Below are 16,600 nucleotides of genomic sequence, written 5' to 3' on the forward strand. Positions count from 1 at the left end.
AGCTTTTTCTTGTCTGGGAAACTCTTTATATGACCATTGATTCTAAATGACAGCTTTGCAGGATAGAGTAATCTTGGTTGCAGGTTCTTGCTTTTCATCACTTTGAATATTTCTTGCCACTCCTTTCTGGCCTGCAAAGTTTCTTTTGAGAAATCAGCTGACAGTTCTATGGGAACTCCCTTGTAGGTAACTAGCTGCTTTTCTCTTGCTGCTTTTGAGATTCTCTCTTTGTCTTAAACCTTTTGCATTTTGATGATGATGTGTCTTGGTGTGGGCCTCTTGGGGTTCATCTTGTTTGGGACTCTCTGTGCCTCCTGGACTTGTATGTTTGTTTAGTTCACCAAGTTAGGGAAGTTTTCTGTCATTCTTGATTCAAACAGGTTTTTAATTTCTTGTTCTCTCTCTTCTCCTTCTGGCACCCCTAAGATGTGAATGTTGGCACGCTTGAAGTTGTCCCAGAGGCTCCTTCCTCTCACCTCATTTTTTTGGATTCTTTTTTCTTTTCTGATTGGGTGTTTTTTCTTCCTTATATTCCAAATCGATGGTTTGCTTCTTGGCTTTACCTACTCTACTATTGAATCTGTGTAAATTATTCTTTATTTCAGTTAGTGCCTCCTTCATTTCTGACTGGTGCTTTTTTGTGCTCTTGAGGCCCTCACTAAATTTGTTGAAATTCTCACTAAGTTCATTGAACATTCTTATAAGCAGTGAATTCTGCATGTGTTAGATTGCTTTTCTCCATTTCATATAGTTCTTTTCCTGGAGTTTTGTTCTGTTCTTTCATTTGGGACATGTTTCTGTGTCTCCTCATTTTGGCCGCCTCCCTGTGTTTGTGTCTATGTATTAGGTCGGGTTGCTATGTCTTCTGGGCTTCCTAGGGTGGTCTATATTAGTAGGTGTCCTGTAGCATCCAGTAGCACAGCCTCCCTGGTCTCCCAGCTGGGCCCTCGAGGTGCACCCCTAGTGTGGACTGTCTACCCTTCTGCTGTAATTGAGTCTTGATTGCTGTTGGCACATCAATGGGAGGGATTTACTCAGGCTGATCAGATGCAAGGACTGGCTGTGCCCACAATCCACCGATCTCTGACTACCTTGGATGATCAGCTGTGCAGGGGCCCACCACACAGAGCAAGACTTACTTCAGCAGGGCTCTGGTACCCACTGAGTCCATTCCTTGAGTGTGTCACTTGTGGAGGTGGTTGGGTGGTGGTACTTCGCAGTGTTCTTTCTAAAGCTGTCCACTGGGTGTGCTGGCTCTGGGGCAAGGTCAGCCACTGCCTGTGTTTTACCCAGGGTCACCAGGCATAAGCTACAACGTGATCTGCAGATGGCTGCTTCTTGTGCTGGGCTTGCAGGTGCCCAGGCAAAGCCAAGTTGTGAAACAAGGCTGGCTGCTGCTAGTGCCAGGCCTGGGGCCACTTAATGAGAGGTATGGGGCTTGCTGAGACCAGATACTGCTTGTTTGCCAGAATTTAGAAACATCTGAAGCAGGATCCAAGACAGGCCAATCCTATGGTAAAGCCACTGGGAACAGCTTGGATGGGCCTGAAAGTTGGGTGGGGCAGGGCCTCAGGGATTCACCAGGGCGGGGCAAACAGTGCGAGCCAGGTTGTTCGAGTCCCAGATATGATGTCCGTCTGCCAGCGTCATTGGGGAAGGGCTCACCAAAGGAACAAAGGCCTCCAACAGCACGACTGTCCAGGAGAAAGCTGCCTCTCCAGCCCTCGCCCCAATTCCAAACAACTTAGTTCTTCCCCATATGTCTCTGGTGCCTTTCTTTTCTTTTCTTTTTTATATCCTCACCTGAGTACATTTTTCCATTTTTATTTCAGACAGAGTGGGAGGGAGAGAGAGGAAGAGAGACAGAGAGAAACATCGACGTGAAAGGGACACATCGAGTGGCTGCCACCCGGATGGCCAACTAGGGCCAGGGACAAACTGCAAACAAGGTACGTGCCCTTAGCAGGAACCGGACCTGGGTCTCTCTGGTCCACAGGCCAATGCTCTAACCGCTGAGCAAAACTGGTCGGGGCTCTCTGGTGCCTTTCGAGCTGCCTCCTCCATGCTGGAGCTCAGAGGGAGCAAGTCCAAGTAAGTTCATGTGCAGGCTCTTTAAGAGGAGCTGCCTGGGGTCCAGCAGCCTCAACCTCCCTCAGCCTCAGTTCCTGCTGGTTTTTATAGCCAGTAGTTATGGGGACTTCTCTTCCTGGCACTGGAACCCTAAAATGGGAGCTTGGTGTGGGACAGGGACCCCTCACTCCTCAGGGAAGACCTCCCTGCCGAGTTGTCTGCCTGATTTTATCCGCCATATATGGGTGTGGGACCAACCTGTCTGCACCTCTGCCCTCCTACCAGTCTCCATGTGGCCTCTTGTTTAATTCCGTAGTTGTAGGACTTCCATTCAGCTCGATTGCAGGTGGTTCTGAATGATGGTTGTTCTGTAGTTTAGTTGTTATTTTGATGTGGTTGTGGGAGGGGGAGATACCGAGTTTACCTACCCCACCATCTTGACTGGAAGTCTTATTCTAGTTCTTTTAGGTGTAGAGTTAGATTGTTTAGTTAAGATTTTTCTTGCTTCTTTTTTTTTATCCTCACCCGAGGACATTTTTCCTTTTTTTATTCAGATAGAGCAGGAAGGAGAGAGAGGGAGAGAGAGAGAGAGAGAGAGAGAGAGAGAGAGAGAGAGAGAGAGAGAGAGAGAGAAACATCGATGTGAAAGGGACACATCGAGTGACCGCCATCCACACGACCCAACCAGGGCCAGGGACAAACTGCAGCCAAGGTACATGCCCTTAGCGGGAACCGAACCCGGGTCTCTCTGGACCGCAGGCTGATGCTCTAACCGCTGAGCCAAACCAGCCAGGGCTTTTCTTGCTTCTTGAGGTAGGCCTGTAACACTATGAAATTCCCTCCCAGGACTGCTTTCGCTGTGTTCCATAGATTTGGGGTTGTTGTATGATATTTTCATATGTTTCTAGGTAGTTTTTAAATTTCTTCTTTGATCTCACTGGCAACCCATTCATGTTTAATAACATGCTATTTATTAGACTCCATGTGTTGGAATGTTTCTGAATTTGTTTATTGTGATTTCTAGTTTCATGCCATTGTGATCTGAGATGATGCTTCATATGACTTCAATCTTCTTGAATTTGTTCAGACATTTTGTGTCCTATCATGTGGCCTTTCTTTGAGAATGTTCCATTTGCACTTGAGAAGAATGTATATTCTGTAGCTTTGGGATGAAATGTTCTGTAAATATAAATTAAACCCATCAGATCTAGTGCTTTAAGGTCACTGTTCCTTATTGATTTTTTGTTTGTCCATTGATGACAGTGGGGTGTTAAAGTTCCTTACTATGACTGTATTGCTGTCAATATTTCCCTTAAGGTCTATCATGATATATTTATTCCTATATTGGGTGCATGTGTTTACAAGGGTTATATCCTCTTGTTGGACTGATCCTTTTAGTATTATGTGGTGACCTTCTTTGTCTCATGTTATGGTCTTTGCTTTGAAATCTATTTTGTCAGATATTAGTATTGCTACCCCAGCTTTTTATTTTCATTTCTATTTCCATGGATAATTTTTTTCCCTCCCTTCACTTTCATCCTGTGTAAGTCTTTTGTTGTGAGGTGGGTCTCTTGTAGACAAGATATATATGGATCATGTTTTCTTATCCAATCAGCTACCCTGTGTCTTTTGATTGGAGCATTTAGTCCATATACATTTAAGGTTATTATTGATAGGTACTTATTTGTGGCCATTTTTTTTTCTTTATTCCCCCGCCCCATTTCTTCTTTAAAAAAAATTTTTTTTCCCCTTTATTGATTTTAGAGAGAGAGGAATGGATAGGGAGAGAGAGAAATATCAATTGGTCACCTCCTGCATGCCCCCTACTGGGGATCGGGCCCACAACCTGGGCATTTGTCCTGACTGGGAATCAAACCAGTGACCTCTTGGTGCATGGGTCGATGCTCAACCACTGAGCCACACCAGCCGGACTATTTCTTCTTCTTCATAAAGCAGTCCCTTTAGCATTTCTTGTAATGCTGGTTTGGTAGTAATGAACTCCTTTAGTCTTCTTTTGTCTGTGAAACTCTGTTTAGTTTTCAATTTTAAATGATAGCCTTGCTGGGTAGAGATGTCTTGGTTGCGGGTTCTTTCTTTTCCATTACTCTGAATTCTTCATGTTAAACCCTTCTGGCCTGAAGTGTTTCTGTTGAGAAATCAGCTGACAGTCTTATGGAAACTCCCTTGTAGGTAACTAACTGTCTCTCTATTGCTGCCTTTAAGATTCTCTCTTTGTCTTTAACCTTTGTCATTTTAATTATGATGTGCCTTGGTGTAGGTCTCTTTGGGTTCATCTTGATTGGGACTCTGTGCTTCCTGAACTTGTGTGACCTTTTCCTTCACCATGTTAGGGAAATTTTCTGTCAATATTTCTTCAAACAGGTTCTCTGTCTCTTGCTTGCCTTCTTCTCCTTCTGGTACCCCTATGATGAAGATGTTATGTTTCATGTTGTCCCAAAGTTCCCTTAAACTGTCCTGTTATTATTACTTTTTTGCTGCTTTTTTTGCTACCTTGTTTTCCAAATTGCTGATTCGACTCTCTGCTTTATCCAGCCTCCTGTTTATTCCTTCCAGCATATTCTTTCAGATATGATAGTCTTCATTTCTGATTGCTTATTTTTCATGGTTTCTATGTCCTGTTTCATATTTGAGCATCCTTATAACATTTACTTTGAACTCTGTTTCTGATGAATTGCTTGCCTCCATTTCATTTAGCTCTTTTTCTGGAGATTCCTCCTATTCTTTCATTTGGGGCCTGTTTCTTTGTCTCCTCATTTTGGCTGCCTCTTTGTGTTTGCTTCTATATATTAGATAGAACTGCTATTAATTCCCACTCTTGGTGGGGTGGCCTTCTGCAGTAGGTGTCCTGTGAGGCCCAGTATTGCAGTCTCCTCCATCTCCTGAGCTGGGTGCTCTAGGAATGTCTCTTGTGTTGGTTATTTGGGCCATCCTGTTGTAATTGGGTCTTGATTGTTGTTGGCCAACTTGTGGGTGGACCGACCTTCTAGCTGGCTGACTGGGAGCCTCAACCCTGCAAGCTTCTGTGTAGATGTGGTCTCAAGGTGTCTTGTTGGGCTCAGTGGTACAATCTTCCAGATCACCTGAGCTCTGTGATCCAGGAATGTTTCTTGTGGGTTATGTGCACCCTCTTCTGTAGTTGTGTCTTAATGAATGCTGCTAGCCTTTCTGTGGGTGGAATTAGCCTTCAGGCTGGGTGGCTCTAAGGGTGAACCTCGATCATCATGTATGAGATACTGTGCAGGGGCTGCCCCTCGAGGTGGAGTTGTTCTTGCAGGGTCTGGTGCCTGCTGGATTCTTCCTTTGGGTGTGTTGCTTGTGTGACTAGTTGGGTTGAGCTCTGGTGTTCTTAGTTGGCTACTCTCCCCCTGCCCCAAGAAGTTGCCTGGACTTCCTCCAGAGTCTTATGAAGAAAGGCAGTAGAGTGGGCCCAAGCTGGCCATATTCTACTGGCCCTTCCATTGGGCACAAACTCAGTAGGTCAGGGCCCTCAGGTCAGGACAGGGCCAGTGGGCCTCTTAGTTTGGGGCAGCGTAGTCTCACACTCAATTGGGAGAATGTGGCCCCTACTCCAGAGCCATACATTCAGTCTCTGAGAGTCTCCTACTCTAGCTCCCCCAAAAGGAGCACACCTTCTATAGGTTCAGGTTGCATGTAGCCGGCTGTTCTCACTGTCCTTACTGCAGGAGCAAGCTCGGCAGGACAAGACAGGTCACTGGGACTTGAGCAAACAGACAGACTTATTTTGGGGGTGACACTGGCTGGGCCACAGGAGGGGGTGAGCTGCACTTCTCCTTTTAGCTCCTTAGCCACACCTGCCCAAGCCCCAGACTGGAGCCTCTGAATGTCCTGGCTCTGAGCAGAGCCTCCTTCCCCCTCAAAACTGTGTGTAACAGGACAGGGCCAGCTGGGCTTCTGAAAAGACCAAGGCAGTCTTCCATTGGTGATGGCACTGGCCTGCAGGAGGGGAGCAAGCTGCATACCTCCTCCCTTCACCCCACAGGCACCCTGCTTCAGAGACCCCACCCAAGCCACATTCCTAGGCTCCCAGCTCCAAGCTGTGCTCCCTGCACCTGCAGGACTTGGAGGAACAGATCAAGCAGCCTTCTGCTGGGAGTGGCACCGGCCCTCCTCTCTTGGGAGGACAGTGAGCTTCTCACCTTCCTAGCTCGGCAGCGCACCACCAGACACTGACGGAAGCTCTCAGGAGGTCACATCAGAGGTCCCAGGCCTGAACTCAGAACTTTCCTGTGAAGCTGCACCCAGGACGGTGCCCACAGGCCTCGGAGGAATCGACCAAGGCAGCCCTCCGCTGGAGCGGCCCCGGCCCACAGGAGGGGAAGGGGCGAGGGCATGCCCCCCCCAGCTCACAGTTGCCCCAAGGGAGCCTTCCATGGGGGGTGGTGCCTGACTAACCTGTGGGAGGGGGAAAAATCAGTCCTTGCTCCCAAACCACTCAGTTCAGTGACTGAGAGTCTGTCTGTAGTTTCGCCAGGTCCCTGTGGGTGCAGCCAATAGTCCTTCATGCCGGACTCGATCTTGCAGGTGGTGTCTCCAGTGTTTGGAGGCTGTGGTTAGTGCACTTTCCCAGCTGGTGCTGTGAGAAGAGAAGTGCTGGGCCCTGGAATTGCCCGAGGACGGTGTGGGAAGTTGGCTCAGGACCGGGACCTCAGCAGCTGACTCTCCAGAGCTGTGCCACCCAGATTTTCTCTCTATGCTTCCGTGCCCTGTAGATCTGGCTTGGCGCACGGAGGAAGTGTGTGTAGCTTCCGCTAACCCCACAGCCATCTTGGCTCTCCATACTGTTTGTTTTTTTTTTGGTACATGCCCTTAGCGGGAACCGAACCTGGGACTCTCTGGTCCACAGGCCGAGCAAGGCTCCAACCACTGAGGCAAACCGGCCAGGGCTCCACATTGTTTTAAGAGTGTTATAACACCCTTCAGGCAAACTGCCGAGTTATAGTTTCCAAACTCGAAGTAATTTAGCTTGAATAAAGATTCAGCAAGGATATGTCCTACTGCAGTATTTTTCAAGCTGCAACCCATGGAATCAATGTAGTTTTCATTACAACACTTTAAAAGTGCAGTTATAGAAAACAGCATGTGCTGCAGAAATAAAGGTAATTTCTGTGAATACACACACGTGTGTGTGTGTGTGATAACAGGTTGTGCAAAATACTTCATTTCTTACTGGGGGTCCCTGTTTTCAAAAGGGTAAGGAAGTCCTAGGCCTAAAGTATGACTTTCACATGTTTTTATTCCATTAAAAACAAAACAAGAGCCCTGGCCGGTTTGGCTCAGTGGTTGGAGCGTGGTTCCCACTAGGGGCATATACAAAAAAAACAAAACAAGACTCAAACACATACTCATAGAACAGAATACACTTATTGAAAGCTTTGAAAGTGTACAAAATCAGTTTGTCCATTTAATCCAAGGTTTAGCACGAGTATCATCTTGCAAGGCAATTTGTTTCCTTCAATAAATAACATAGTGCACATGCACATATTATTCCGGAAGCAAATCATCTCCTAACTCTTCATCGGCAAAGTCATCTTCCTCGATTCTTTTCTTGGCCGCAGTCTTTGGTCTTTCTACTTGAGGGCCAAGGGGGTCCACATATGAAGCATCTAGGTTCAAAACAGGTTGTTACATTAGAGTGATATAGAGAAACAAGACAACATGAAACCAGTTAGTCTCAGAGTCAAAGCTCAGAACACAGAGTGAGCAGAATGCACTTCCAAGTTGTTTAACTGATGTCTGTAGACTGGAAATTCTTCCACCCGATCGCACACAGGCCACCTCACCAGTCTTCAGACCTGTCGCGCCTGTGGGCTGGGTGGGGAGCGTGGACACTTGCCTATTTCTTTGTGACTGCTACTCTCATAAGGCTCGTTTGTCCCGGGCAAAGCTCTGAGCTTGGCACTTAGCTGTTCACCTTTACTACTGGCACTACAGTTCTGGCCACTGTCTGAAAACACAGAAACAAAAATGCATTTGTTTAACATGTTGAGAAAACAGAACTACAGCAAGAAGCTAAAGTATACTTATTTGCTAAGAAACAGGCAGCTTGTTTCATCTGGAAGCCAACTTATGAGGGATATAATTCTTGTTACTTGAAACTTAAAAGAAATCTCTTGCTGGGAATCTATGACAGAGAAAAAATATATCAGTTAAGAGTAGTCTTTGGCCGGCTGGTGTGGCTCAGTGGATTGAGCGTTGTCCCGTGGACTGAGAGGTCCTGGTTCCATTCCTGGTCAGGGCACATGCCCGGATTGTGGGCTCAACCCCCAGTAGGGAATGTGCAGGAGGCAGCAGATTGACGTCTCTCTCACATTGACGTCTCTGTCTCTCTCTCCCTTCCTCTCTCTCTAAAAAAAAAAAAATCAATAAAAACATATTAACAACAACAGAAAAAGAATAATCTTTATATATATATTGTTTCAAACATGTGCTTATCTTTAGGTTTCAATGATACCAATTCACTTGGGAGAAGTTAGAGAACACTTTGCCAAGTATAATCTAGCAAAGAGCAACTGGAGAAAAAACACTGAAAAGTGATATGATCAGTACGAGCTGTGTCATCAACCTCGGATCAAGGCAGCTGAGTGGCCCTAAAACCACATCCAGTGAAAAGCCAGCAGCAGAGGCCATGCAAGCTCAGCACAGGGAGGAGATAGCAGAACACAATGCACTTTCTTCCAGCGTTGAAGATGCTCAGAGAGAAGGACATTAGATTTGCCCTGCATAGTACAATCGATTTTGGCTCAGTATAAGAAAAAACTTGAAAAGGATGATAGTGTCTGAATGTGGAATGGCTGCCAAGGGAAATAATACAATTCACACCGCTGAAGATTTTCAGATAGGGTTGAACACCCCCATTAGTAAGAAATGTCAGTAGTACTTTCTAACCCTGAATCTCTAATATTGTATATTCTAAAGAAAACACTCCTCTAGTCCTACAGTTTTTATTTCTTCCTCTTAAAGTCCCCACAATGTTATTTTTTCTGTTATGGTTATGAAAGCTTCACTGTCAATGAGAGTACTCCACAGATATGCTCTGATCATTTCTGAGTATACTTTATATTTTAGCTCATTGACAATATCAATGAATATAAATCAAAGCAAGATGGTCTTTTAAATCTCCACATTTTAAGGTCAGTCAACTGAACCAAAATTATAAGTCCTCCCTGGATTCTTAAAAAAACACACTGATTCCTGGCGTTGCTGACATCATGAACATAAATGCCTCGCTTACTGCACTGTGTCCACATATTTTGTTCTCTAATTTTTTTGGTACAATTAAGTCAAAAATATTTCCATCTACAAGTGCAAATGGATGTCTTTCAAAGTGCCTGAGTCAGCTCAGGTCTAGAAAGTTGAAAGGTATTGCTCTAGGCAACATTGCTTTGCGTCACTTTTCACACAGACATGAGCATCCGTGAGTGTCCCGGAGCCGACACCTCCTAACACGCGACCCCAAACCTGGGGACTTTGGTGCCACAGGAACAGCAAACTTTCAGAAATGAGCACTGACCTCCTCATAAAACTTTAATTGTCTAATTGAAAAGCCATGAATACAATTTTTAAGTATTTTCTATTGTAAAGACCACTGAAGTATACTGTGCATACGCTCATTTTGTCATTTCCAACAAGCTCTCATGGGGATGGTGCCGGACAGGTGCAGGTGAAATGGAGCAGTATGTTTGTAAGTCAGTGTTTTATGCTCAAATAATAAAACAAGTTAGTATAATCTTTTCACTGTAGAACAAACAATAATTACTATTTCCTAGAGGGAAGTTAAAATAACATGTAGGTTAATAAAATAGAATCAAGGAATCAATTTATCTGAATTATTAATCAATTATCACTTAAACTTCCAAATGATACTTTTACTTTATAAGAGCAAAAATCTTGAAATCATAGAATTTAGAGTAACATGGAATCTTGAAACTTACCTATACCAGTAAAAAGGATATCCCTATAAAATGGCAATGTATACAAAGAGATACTTTCCAAAGTAAACATAAATGGACAATAAACATATACAAATAATTAACCTTACTTAACCTTAGAAACATATTGAGTTAAAAAAAGCAAGCCAGAACACTATACTGAATATCTTTTTCAAAAGCTTAAACACAAGCAAAATCAAATATATTATATGCACACATGATAAAATTGTATATAAAAAGGAAGACACTGGAATCCAGCCCTGCACACACATGAGACTCCTGCGGCTGTGACGGTGGGACAATGGAAGCGCACAGGTGGGCGTGACAGTCATGTTCTGGTTCAGATGTTCCGTGATGGTTTCATTTCAATTTTATTAATATGTTTATAAGAGCACTATGCAGATTCTTTTGTAGATATCAAGCATTACATAATTTAAAATTCACGTAATGCTAAATGTAGGATTCAAGATCACCTACTAAATTGACGACCTACTAAATTGATATTAAAAAATATCAGAATGGCAAGTGAAATGAACAAGCTTCTGAGACTAATTTGGTAGCATATATAAAAGACTAAAACTTCCCATCAGCAAGACAGTGGATCGGGAGCCCGGCCACGTTCCCTTACAAAGACACTGACTTACCACCGATATATGGCTCAAATAAGCCTTCATGGGAACTCCAGAAATCAGCTGGGAAGCTCAAAGACAAGAACAACGTCACTGAAACAGGTAAGAAAAGCCACTGTATTTCCATGTGTCAGCCTCTACTCACAAGCCAACACAGCTCGAATTTGGGAGGAAAAGCCCAACTGGCAGGCTCTGTCTTGGGAGGAAAGACAAGCGCAGAATATACAGTCAACACTCGGGTTTCCGCGGACCGGCCTGCGAGCTGGCTGCGGCCTCGCCTGACTGGGGGCGCGGGGGGAGCAGCGTCTCCCAGATGCCCGCGCGCCGCTGAGAGCACAAGAGAGCCCCGTGGCTTGTGAAGGAGGAGAGGCCTCCCCACCTCCCCGGCTGCAGACAAACGCTGGGCAGCTTCTTGTGATCAGGTCCAGGGTCCAGCTCATGGCTTCTTCCTTGGGGGGAAAGCCTGGAGTGAAATGTGCACCCCAACATGCCAGCTTTTGGGGGTTCGGTTTCTGCCTCACCTGGCTCAGAGCACTAACGGGGAACTGGCATACTTTGGCGCTGGGGCTGCAGAGAACAGACCCAGAGGGACACACAGCCACAGACCCTGAGAAAGAACATCGGACTCTGACTGGGAAGCTGCACACAGAAGCAGAGAAGACGCATCCCCTAGAAATCCGGGAAGTTCCGTATCTCTAGCAGGGCTGAGAGCTGAAGGGTTGCCCTGTGCAAAGCCAGTAGGGAAAGATTGGGAGAAGTGGCTGGGTTTTTTTTTTTCAAATGAAGAAAACAACAAAAAGTAACAAAACACACAAAGAAACAGGATAACAAAGTAACAAAATAAGTCCCCAGAACTGACCCTAAAGAAATGGAGACCTATGAATTATCTGACAAAGAATTCAAAATAAGTATCTTAAATAAGCTCAATGTGCTACAAAAGAACATAGACAATAAATGAAATTGGAAAAAATGAAGCATGAACAAAATGAGACTATGAACAAAGAGAGAGAGGCTGTGGAAAAGAACAAACAGAAATTCTGGAGCTGAGGATATAGTCATACCTAGCTGAGCGAAAACACTGACCAGAGAGAGGAACGATGGGCGTCCAGCAGACCCCGCTGCCCTCTGCCCAGGGCCAGGCCGGGACGAAAGGAGGGGACACTCACTGGGAGTCCCCACGGAGCCCAGCTGGAAAGACCGCAGGAAGGACAGGCCCGTGGTCGGGCAGCAGGGGCAGGGACAGAGGAGGGATCGCTGGGCTGCGGGCGGGCGGGGGTCCCCTGAGAGGACCGGGGCTCCCCAGCCCGCAGCACCCAAGCTGGAAGCAGAGGCCCTGGAACATCCAGCGTGAAGGGCCACAGGACTTCGGGCCGCCGAGGAGACCGGAGCGGCGCAGAGATAAAGCCATCAGTTATTATTATTTTTTTCTGATTTTTTTGTTTGTTTAAAATAAAACCCACCACAGCAAAAACCCAGAGCAGGGTTTTCGTTTCTGTCTGCTCAGCTGAGGCTTCAGTGGAGGGAGGACGTGTGGAAGGGGGGGTGCCTGAGGAGGCTGGGTGGGAAGCACTGGGGAAGGACATGGAAAGGTGGCCTCCAGGTGACCTGGGCAGCCAAGCCTCCTCCAAACAGAAGTGGCCATTTCTCCAGGTGCGGGATGCAGCTCGCCCAGTCTCAGGACAACGTGGCCACACCCACATCTGGAACCTCGCAGCAGAGGGAAGGAAACAGCAAAGGTCAGAGGGTGAACAAGCGACAGAGACTGAAAAAATAATACAAAAGATCAATGAAGTCAAGAGTTTGTTCTTTGAAAAGATAAACAAGATTGATCAACCTTTAGCCAGATTCAATAAGAAACAAAGAGAGAGGACCCAAATAATTAAAACCAGAAATGAAAGAAGTGAAGTAACACCACCACAGAAATACAAAGGATCGTTAGAAAATAGTATGAATAATTATGCACCAATAAATTGGACAACCTAGGTGAAATGGACAAATTCCTAGAATCATACAGTCTTCCAAAACTCAACCAGAAAGAGTCAGAAAACCTGAATAGACCAATAACAACTAAAGACAGTGAAGCAGTGATAAATAAACTCCCAGCAAACAAAAGCCTGGACTTGGCCGGCTTCACAGGGGTGTGTTACCAGACATTCAAAAGAACATACATCTATTGTCCTCAAACTATTCCAAGAAATTCAAGAGGAAGGAAGACTTCCAAGCTCTTTTTATGAGGGCAACATAATCCTAATTCTCCGGCCCACAGAGACACTTGAGCTGCTGAACCAAATTGGCCAGGGCCATAACCCTAACTCTGAAGCTAGATAAAGACGCTGCAAAGAAAGAAAACTACAGGCCAATATCCCTCATAAAAATAGACGTCAAAATCCTCAACAAAATATTAGCAAATCGTATCTAGCAATATATAAAGAAATTATTCACCATGACCAAGTGGGATTTATCCCAGGGATACAAAGCGGGTACAATATTCAAAATCAATAAATGTGATACATTACAGAAATACAATTAATAGCAAAAGAACTAGAAAATTCACAAATATGTGGAAATTAAACACACTCTTAAGGAATGCATCAAAGAAGAAATCACAAGGGAAATTAGAAGACATCGTAACATAAATGAAAACAACAACACAAAACACCAAAATTTATGAGATGTGGCAAAAGCAGTGTTACAATGGACTGTAAGAGTTTAAATGCACACGTTAAAAAAGAGCAAGATCTCAAATCAATAGCCTCTTAAACACCTCAAAATTTAAAAAAGAAAGAACAAAGTTAGCAGGAGGAAAGAAATAATATTAGAGCAGAAATAAACACAATATAGAATACAACAGAAAAAAATAAGACTTACGTTTTTGAAAAGATCAACAAAATTGACAAACCCTTAGGTCTAAACTGAGAAAAAGAGAAGATTCCTATGACAAAGAACCAGCCCTGGCCAGTGGCTCAGTTTGTTGGAGCATCATCCGGTACACCAAAAGGTTGTGTAAAGGACAAACACATGACCTTGCCCCCTAGATTTTAAGGGAATGGCAAGAACTATCTGCTAACAGATAACCACTGCATTGTATAGATAACCATTGCTTTGTGTACACAGAAACTGATTGTTCCCTCAGGCATAACAGCTAACTGCAACTATCTGCTTCTGTGCTTGCTTGCTTGCTTGCTTGCTTGCTTGCTTGCATACCCTTAACCCAAATTCCTTAACAGGGGCTAAGACAACTATATAAGCAACCCTCCCCCTGAGCTCGGGGCTGCTCTCTCCTCTGTGTAGGATGGGACAGTCACCGCGCGGCTAATAAAGCTCTCTTAATTTGAACCCAGTTCAGAGTCTGAGTCTGGTCTGTCTCGTTGGTCTACAACAGTTGTGGGTTCGATTCCTGATCAAAGCACATATCTAGGTTGCAGGTTCAATACCCACACATTGACGTTTCTCTTTCTTCCTTCCTTCCTCTCTCTCTCAAAAAATCAAGACTTATCCTTGGGTGAGGATTAAAAAAAAAAAAAAAAAACAGACAAAAAACCAGAAACAAAAGAAGACATTACAACTGATGCCACAGAAATAAAAAGGTTCACAAGAGACTACTATGAACAATTCTATGGGAAAAATGGGAAAACACAGAAGAAATGGATAAATTTCAAGTTCAGGAAGCACAGAGAGGTCATGAATCATGAAGAAATAAAATACTGAACAGACTAATGAGATTAAATTGGTAATCACATATCTCCCAACAAAGAAAAGCTCTGGACCAGATGGCTTTGCTGGAGAATTCTACTAAATATTTAAAGAAGAAATAACATCGATGACCCTTTTCAAACTCTTCCAAGAAAACTGAAGAGGAGGGAACACTTCCAAATTCATTCTATGGGGCCAGCATTACACTGACACCAAAATCAGACAAAAATACTATAAGAAAACTACAGAGCAATATCTCTGATGGACATTGATGTAAAAATTCTCAACAAAATGCTAGCAAACCAAATTCAACAACACATTAAAAGGATTACATCAAACGGGATTTATTCCTGGAATGCAAGGAATAAATATAAAAACCAATCAGTATAATATATCACACTAATAGAATGAAGAACAACAAATCACGATTATTTCTTTGATGTAGAAAACGCAATTGACAAAATTTGACATTCTTTCAAGATAAAACATTAAACAAACTAGGAATATAAGGAAATGATTTCAATATAATAAAGGGCATATATGAAAACCCACAGTGGACATATGCTAAACAGTGAAAGACTGAAAGCTTTCCCTCAGATCAGGAACAAGGCAACAATGTACACTGAAAATTACAAAACACTGCTGGAAGAAATTAAGGAAGACACTAATAATAGACATTCCATGTTCATGGACTGGAAGACTTAACACTGTTAAAATGTCCATACTACCCAAAAAATCTCTAAATCAATGCAATCCCTATCAATATCCCAATGACATTTTTTGCAGAAAGTAAAAAACATTCTAAAATTTGTATAGAATTTCAAAGGACCCTGAATAGCCTAAACAATGCTGAAAAAAAGAAAGTTAAAGGCCTTACACTAACAGACTTCAAAACATATTGCAAAGTTAAAGTAATCAAAACAGTACAGTACTGATATAAACACAGACATATAGACCAATGCAACAGAATAGAGAGCCCAGAAATAAACCCTGATGAACGGTCAACTAGTCTTCAGCAATGGTATTAAGACAGTACAGTGGGGGAAGGATAGTCTAGTCAACAAACACTGTTGCAAAAACCAGATATATCAACATGAAAAAGAATGAAACTGGACCATTACCTTAGACCATATACAAAAATTAACTCAAAATGGATTAAATATCTAAATGTAAGACCTGAAACAATATTAACTCTTAGAAGAAAACATAGAGGACAAGCTATGACACTAAAAGCACAGGCGACAAAATGAACAGTCAAATGAACACATCAAATTTTAAAACTTCTGTTCAGCAAAAGAAAAAATCAACAGAATGAAAAGACATCTTAAGGAACAGGGGAAAATATTTGCAAATATATAACCGATAGAAGGTCAATATCCAGACTATATAAATTCCACAACTCAAGAACAAAAACACAAGGTAATTTAAAAATGGGCAAAGGATTTAAATAGATATTTATCCAAAGAAGGTATTCAAATGACCAACAAGTGTATGAAAAGATGTTCAACACTGCTAATCATCAGGGAAATGAAAATCAAAACCACAATAAGATAACACCTCACACCTAGGATCAGATGACAGAAAGCAAGTGTTGGCAAGGATGTGGAGACATTGAACCCTTGTGTACCACTGGTGGGAATGTAAATACTGCAGTGCAATGGAAAACAGTATGAAGGTTTCTCACAATATTAAAAATAGAACTATCATATGATCCAGTAACCCCACTTCTGGGTACATGTTCAAAGGATCAAAAACAGGATCTCAAAGAGATATTTGCACACCTATGTTTATAGCAACATTATCCACAACAGTCAAAATGTGGAAACAACCTCAGTGTCCATCAATAGATGAACTGATAAAGAAAATATGGAATAGATATACAATGGGATATTGTTCCCTCTTCAAAAGGAAGGAAATCCTGAAACATGAGGACACTATGCTAAGTGAAATAAGCCAGCCACAAAAGACAAATACTGCATGATTCCACTTATATGAGTTATCTAAAGTCATCACATTTATAAACTGAGAGTGGAATGGTGATTGCCAGTGGTGGGAAGATGGGAGGGAGAAAAGGGCAGTCATTGTTTACTGGGTTTAGAGTCTCAATTTTGCAAGATGGAAAAGTTATAGAGACCCACAGCATAGCAACATACATTTAGTTAATACTGTATGCTTCAAAATGATTAAGATGGTTAAAATTTTCATTCTTGACTACAATTTTCCAAAATTCTAAATATT

General features: G+C 43.2%; 1 protein-coding gene across 3 annotated transcripts in view; it reads right to left on the minus strand.

The window, feature by feature from the left end:
• Positions 1 to 7,517: 7,517 nt before the first annotated feature.
• The window catches only part of IFT88 (intraflagellar transport 88), a 145,619-nt gene continuing 136,536 nt past the window's right edge, over positions 7,518 to 16,600 (minus strand). For 2 of the 3 annotated variants that reach the window (XM_036250934.1, XM_036250935.1), the window contains one exon: positions 7,518 to 7,715. In XM_036250934.1, coding sequence (XP_036106827.1) covers positions 7,594 to 7,715 — 122 coding nt within the window. In that variant the 3' untranslated portion in view covers positions 7,518 to 7,593. Of the gene's footprint in view, positions 7,716 to 7,945; positions 8,057 to 16,600 lie in introns of all 3 variants that reach the window. The other variant, XM_036250936.1, reaches the window with a different exon arrangement.

This window comes from Molossus molossus, unplaced genomic scaffold (genome assembly GCF_014108415.1).
Source record: "Molossus molossus isolate mMolMol1 unplaced genomic scaffold, mMolMol1.p scaffold_m16_p_10, whole genome shotgun sequence".
NCBI lineage: Eukaryota > Metazoa > Chordata > Mammalia > Chiroptera > Molossidae > Molossus > Molossus molossus.